The sequence below is a fragment of the Pteropus alecto genome, unplaced genomic scaffold (assembly GCF_000325575.1).
Source record: "Pteropus alecto unplaced genomic scaffold, ASM32557v1 scaffold280, whole genome shotgun sequence".
Taxonomy (NCBI): domain Eukaryota; kingdom Metazoa; phylum Chordata; class Mammalia; order Chiroptera; family Pteropodidae; genus Pteropus; species Pteropus alecto.
In genome coordinates, this window is record NW_006430057.1 from 1,023,762 (window position 1) to 1,030,556 (window position 6,795).

At 47.8% G+C, this 6,795-nt stretch overlaps 1 protein-coding gene across 1 annotated transcript; it reads right to left on the bottom strand.

Moving 5' to 3' along the window:
• Positions 1-3,167: 3,167 nt before the first annotated feature.
• Positions 3,168-6,372, bottom strand: ZCCHC12 (zinc finger CCHC-type containing 12). The gene is made up of 4 exons (XM_015589315.2): positions 6,158-6,372; positions 5,773-5,824; positions 5,431-5,553; positions 3,168-5,006 (listed from the first exon to the last, which is right to left on the bottom strand). Exon 4 carries the CDS (start codon positions 4,893-4,895, stop codon positions 3,678-3,680), a length of 1,218 nt encoding a protein of 405 aa, XP_015444801.1. The 5' UTR covers positions 4,896-5,006; positions 5,431-5,553; positions 5,773-5,824; positions 6,158-6,372; the 3' UTR covers positions 3,168-3,677.
• Between the last annotated feature and the right edge of the window lie 423 nt (positions 6,373-6,795).

Here is a 6,795-nt window from a genome sequence, read left to right on the forward strand (position 1 = left end):
TTAAAAGTCTCGGGGCAGTTGTTAGAAAGGACAAGAGTCTCAAGACTCTTGAGCGGTTCTTATTAAATGCTATTCTTGCTAAATGTTAAAATGTAGCACAGTATTTTGCATGTGGAGCTATCATCTGATGAGCTTGACCAGAACCCAACCTGATAGGTGTAGCCTGCTACAAAGAAGGAATAAACATATAATTAACAAAATCCATATATGTTCAGCCAACTGCCAAGATGAAATCAACATATAATTAACCAAATCGTGTATATAAGCAATGGCTAAGCCCCACCTTAGGGAGACAGTTTTGGATGTAAATCCCCTGTCTGCTTTACTTGCTGCAACTAAATGAAACTGCCTAAAGACAACCATGTCTTGGTCTTGACCAGAACACCCAAAGCAGTAAACCCCTTGAGTTCGGTAACAGTAGGGTGCTGTAAATGAACATATGAGAGCTAAGACATGTAAGAAGTTTTGACTTCTACCCAGGAGTCTGACCTCTGGTTCCACCACTAACTAGTTGCATGACCTTAAGCAAGTTTCTTTACTTCCCAGCCTGTTTATTCATCTGAAATATGTGCTAATAGTAATACCTCTCTTATAGGGCTGATAGGAGGATAAAAGGAGCTAACACATTTAAAGAACTTGGTACAGGGTGCCTGGCACACAGTAAGCTGTTAATAAATCATAGTTGTAATGATTTTTATTTTTATGACTATTATGGAAGGATCTGGAATAGGAAGACGATTCAGCAAAGGAGACTAAGAAGTGGGTATCAAAAAGGTCAGGGAGTGGGGAACATAAGAGAAGGGTGTCAAGGAAACCAAGTGGAAAGAATGCAGGAAGGAAGGAAATAGAATGCAAAAGGGCACTCAGAGACCAGTTTCTTCTGACAAAAGAAAGGAAGAAAATAAACCCATAATTTAAAATGAAGCCCTTTTTAGGCTAACCCCATTAGTCTGATATGAATGTCCTGGTATTGGTTCCATGCCTTCTAATTAGGGAGAAATAATTCTTGAGTAAAAGAAAAGCCAGTGCCACACAAATTTTTAAAAAATGTCAGGGTACATCAGGTTGGTGAAATAAAAATTTAGACAATCTCAAATTCACACAACAGAGAGGACAGTGGGAAAGGAAGGAAACAGGATGAATCACAGAACAGATTTTCAAAGCAGTGGTCTATACTGGAGCCCCAAGCTGACACCAACGAAAAGGAGGGTAGTGGGATGGACAGAAGTTCTTTATTTTTCATTTCATTTTTCTATTCTACCTAGTGCCAGAAAGAAATTTTAGCAGCTTAAACTGTGTCTTTGGGCAAATATTGAACAAATGTTTATAGAGTAAAATTAAGAAAAGATAAGCAGAAAGTAAAATGATATTCTAACCTGGACTAGATGAGGGAGATAGATACTTCATAACAGTAGATTTAGGGTAGGGCAGAGAAGACTTAGGGTTAAAACCTATGTGAGCTAAGAAGTATTGGGGGAGGGGGTCTGTGGCTTTGGGGCCCTGAGTGGAGACGCCTCTTCTCTGGGGGTTCGGAAGGGACTCCTTTGGTGCCCTGGATATAGATGCAAGGAGTGGCCTCGAGTCTTTGCTCCTGGGAAGTTCTCAGCTAAAGGATCTGAGGCAGAGAGGCCCTCCGAGTCTCCTGTCCATGAGGGTTAAGGAGGCTAAAGAATGTGGGGATGGAGAGGGGTGATAGAGCACAGAAAGTGAAACCTCCATTCCCCCTCCACTAAGAGATGAGTGTGGCTTGTGGGGAGAAGGAGTTGTAAGATCAGATTGTGGGATCATAGATGGAGCAGAAGCAAGAAGCCAGGGAGGAGCTGAGAGGCTGTTTCTGGAAAGAGAAGCACTTCAAGACAGGTTCTGGATATGGCAGCCCAGGGAAGGCTGCACCAGCTTCTTACAATACCTGGCTACTCCCCCTCCCTCAGGGCCCTTTGTCCCTATGAGTGGCACATCAACTGCTAGCATGATTAGAACCCCAATACCTCTCCATGGGCCCCTCAATCTGTGCCATTCCTGATACGACACAGTCCAGAGTTCTATATGAAACCCTAGAATCTGCATTTGCTACCAGTGTTCCTGTCTCTGTCAAACTTCGTGTGAGTCTACCAGGTCATCATTTGCTTTCCCCTTACCCACACAGTTCTGTTTCTCCCCTGATGCACTATCTCCCCACTGCTGCACACTCTGTCCTCTCAGCTCTGTGAAGCAGCAATTTCCTGTATGACAAACTCCTTCAAGTCCTCCAGTCTGCATATTCAATTCACTCCCCACTCCCTGCCTTAAATGCAATCACTCTCATGCCCCCAGCCTTGTCCTCACAGAGATAGGGACTTTGGACCTACAAGAGACATAGGAACCCACAGATCCTTAGGTCACACATGTCCTCTTTTTTATCACCCTCCAATATGAGTTCAGGAGAGGGGACAGGGAAGGTTCCTAAGAAGGTCCTTTTCTTCCTCCCTCTCCCATAAATGCCCTCCACTCTGAAAAATGGTGTATAGGGCTCTCTGGATTTCTAATCCCTATGTTCCTTCACGTGTCCTGGCCACTAGGCTGCTTTTCATCCCTCCCCAGCTAGTCTCAATTCTCAGGTTGGGGTGGGGTTGACTTGGAGTCCTGGGCTGCCTGTGGCCTCCAGCATGTAGCTTCAGGGCTTACGGGGTCAGGCTCTGGAACCATCAGCTGAGACTCTCCTTTCCTTAACTGAGGAGTGGGGAGAGGGCAGTTTCAACCCACAAGAGAGATTCCTGGCAACAATCTAAGAAATCCACCCAGAGGAGAGAGAGCTACTCCTCTCCAAATAGACCGGGAATAGAGCTCCTGGAATCCCCTATTTTGAGCTGTAACCTCAGCACCAGACTCCCCAGACATCAGACTCCTCTGGATACATTAGAGAAGAAAGCGTTGGGGCATTGTCAACTAGTGGGTGTCATAGTTTGGCTCTATGACATAAGGGACAGGTCGGTTATAGTAAGGAGCTCTGTCCATTTACCTTTGGGGAATATTTCAGCTCATTCTTCTTCCCTTTTCCTCATCTGCCAAATGAGGTTGCTAAAAACCCCACCCTGAGATACAACCTCACCCCTTTTTAGCTTTTTACTATATTTCTCTTATTCCCTTTTCATTTACTTCTTAAAATACCACAAAGACATTAAAATAGATGCTGTTATATATTTATTGACATAGAAAGAAGTCTACAACATATGTTGTTTAGTGAAAAAATACAGACTATAGAACAGCACTTATATTTGATCACTTTTCTTTGTACATATATCTGTCTGGGTATATAAGTATAGGGAAATATCTAGAAGGACATTCACCAAAGGGTTGACAATGGTTATATAAGGGTAGAGAGTTTGGGATAACTTGTACTTTACTTTTTTGTACTTTATTGTTTGAAGATTTAACAATGAAATATACCACTTTCACAAAGAGAATAAAGTCGACAAGGAAATGGGCACACACAGGAAACAGACCCTTAGGCAGCAGGGGTGGGGGTGGGGGAGCAGGGACAGAGGTCAGGCCATTTCCCTCCACTGTGCTGGTATCCAAGACCCTTTTTCCTCCACCCTGAAAGAAAGCCGCTTTGTGGATTAAGTCATGCAATTAGAAGCACCAACCCCCACCCCATCCAGCTTTCCCGTCGCTGGACTCTGAATATAGCTTAAGGTTTATTTGAGGCTGGGGGCTAGCACCTCACTGTCATTGGGTTCATCAGAGGCCTCTCTTGACCCCTCTTCCTCAGTATGTGTCAGCTCCTGCAGGGTGACGATCAGATTCTCAAACACCTGGGCCTTGTTGCTTTCATTGTCGCAGGTTTCCTTTGAGTGGCCCACCTCACCACAATGTGAACAGCGGATTGTGTATTTTCTCTTCCTGGCTCTACGCATATCCCCAGGACCATCATTCTTATAGCCAGAACCCCCACTGGTGGAAGGAGGTTGAGCTTGGGAACTGTGGGGGGAATCAATGACTAGTACTGGATCCCGAGGTCTGGCCCTGTGTCTGGGGGGAGAACCCGAGAATGAAAGTGGAGGGTCCTGAGCCTCCACCAGAATCACATCCTCATCTGAGTCATTGAGAGTATCATCTATCTCTATCACGTTGCAATCAGCACTGCTGATCACTATTGGTAGGGAGCCCTGAAATGCCACTGGGCTGGTTGCCCTCTCCACCATTGACTCAGATCTTTTGGCCCGCTTCCATTTAATAAAAGTGTCATCCCAATCCTCTTCCTCCCTTATCATTCTGATTAACTCCAGGAAATTGGGAAGACGCTCCTGTTCATTTGCATACATCCTGAGAAGATGCTTCAGCCTGTAGCGCAGGCCTCCATTCAGCTCAGCCCCTAAAAGGAGTTGGTGCAGGCGAGTCTGATTTGCATCTTTCTCAGCTATAATCCCTGCCTGAACAGCGTTCTGGAGCTGCACCTCTAAACGGATCACGTAAAGGGAGGCTTTCTCTCCTTGTGCCTGCAGGGTGTTAAAAAATTTACCATGAGCAGTCACACTGCTTTCAGACTCCCCAAACACCAATTTCATTGCGTGCAAGAAATCTGCCACACTTAGGTTGGGGTTGGCCGCCTGGAGCAAACGCATCACCTCCCGGGCGGGGCCCCTAAGGGTTTTCAGCAAGCGCTTGAGCTTTTCCTCCTCCGACATATTCCAATTTGGCAGGACCCCATTGACTTGAATCAGCCAGTTTTCAAAGGTTTCTTCCCCCTGGGCGGGCACCATCCTCCCGGAGAACAACTTCATGTTTCTCTCTGCCATGTTGGCTATCAAAGGACCAAGACTCCTCCCCAGGGACCTCAGCATAGAATGGGCCCATGGCGGCAAGGGTGAGTTCTGCCGCCGGCTGTTACCCACGCGTGCAATAATACTAGCCATGACCTACGATGATCGGGTATCTGAATATAACGAGATGGTCAGGCTTTTTGGAAAAGCCTAATCTGCAGGCGTGCAGGAGGGCTCTCTGCCTTCCTCCTATCTCAGTAGCGACTGTAAAAAAGAAAAAAAAAAATAACAGAAGGTTTTTTTTTTTTTAAGGAGGGTGGGTAACGAGGCTGCACTTGTTTTCTCTCCCTTCCCGAATATCCTTCAGTATATTTTATATCTGCCCACCGCCCTAAAAATATCCTCCAGGAGACTGGCAATTACCACCTCACGGAGCCAGCCGGTGCCTCCGTGTTAGCAGGGAGCTTTCGACAGCCACATCCATCCCTCCCGCCAGTCCTTCAAGAGGGATGGCAACTGTTGCTTCTAATTCTAAGTATAATAGTGTATAAAGTTGATGTTGGGCTCTCAAAATAGAGCACAGTCACATATTTGTGGGAATAAGTGCGATCTCATTAACCACATGGTCTCAGGCCTCAACCACGCCCCCTTCTCAAAGTGTCTCCCCACTTATCTCTCAGATTCTTACATGAGCTCTGGAACAAGCGCGTGCCTTTATTTTATTCCAGCTTCTGCAACTGGTGGCCTCCGTGAGAAAACTGTCTCCAGAGTACAGCTGATCTCTGTCCACCGGGGGTCGGTGATCTGGGACCTCAAGGCATCAAGATTGCGCCGCCGCGGAGGTCAGGGCAAGGAAACGAAAGGTCAGAAGCAGCCTTATCCCTCTCCCTCCCTCCCCACCTCACCCCCGAACCCCCACCTCTCGCTGCTTGCGCGGTAGGCAGGCGGAAAATTCCCTCTCCCACCTTCTGAATACAAGCTAAAGCGACCCTCGCCCCATTACATTTCCCCCAGGAAACCGTCAGCCTACCAGCTCTGCAATCAGCCACACAGAATTCAAGTTCACATTCGGTTTTGATGGCCTGCCACCGAGAAAGGGAATAGGAGTTGGACGCGCACACCCACATATTCCTCCCCAGTAAGAGATGAGGAGATGCAAAGAGGGTTCAAGGCAGACAGCCAGAGATTCTCTCCTTCACCCCGCCCCCTGAAAACGCCCCCTTTTCAATCCAGGCAAATCCTACCCATTGGGCAGCATCCAGTGGCACCCCACCTCCTCCCTCAGCGTAGCCGGGCCTTGGGAGTGCTCCTTGCCCTGCCTCACAGTTCTCGATTTTCCAAGCAGGAAGCCGCCGAGTACTGGTGGGGCTTCCCCTCGTGTCTCCGAGCTGGGCAATCGCACTCCCTTTCTTTACCTGTGCTCAGCCTGTGCGTTGCAGACCTTTCGGTGTGACGGCTGCGGATGCCTCCTTCGGTCTCCTCAGCCCTGCAAGAGAAAAGGACGGGAGCCTCCCTGGCCGCTAAGCAACTGGGGGCTGCCAGACTGAGCTGCTCAGCAAGTCTGCCCAGCGAGGGAGAGCGGAGTCTAGGCAGCACGGTTCCCAAGGCAGCCGTGGTTGCTTTGATCCTCTGAGACAAAAGAGCTTGACGCACTGGCCAGCTCAGCCAATCAGCGAGGCGGGCGGGCGGGCGGGCTCTCCGCTAGCCTCCGGCTCCATGCAAATTATCCCCAAGGCGGGGGCTATGGAAGGGGCGGAGGAAGCTCAGGTCCGCGAAGCGTCAAGTGCATCTCGGTTGCACCAACTGCAAGAGTTTGCGGCTCTTCCCTTTTCCCTTTCTTCCTTGTATCAAGACTGCGCCTCGAGGCCAGGTGCATTAAGCATGAGGTGGGACAGAAAGCAAATAAACAATAAAAGTACTTCACCTTTGTATAGGAATAAGGGAGAAAAAAAAAAGAATATAATCGCTTTCTTTGTGCAAATAAGCTTGCACAGACATCTCTTTTACTGTGAAGGAGGTGGCAGTATGTCCATTTAACAGTGAGAGGACTTAA

Coding starts and splice junctions, on each gene's coding strand:
- ZCCHC12 (XM_015589315.2), bottom strand. CDS start 4,895: ATGGCTAGTATTATTGCACGCGTGGGTAACAGCCGGCGGCAGAACTCA.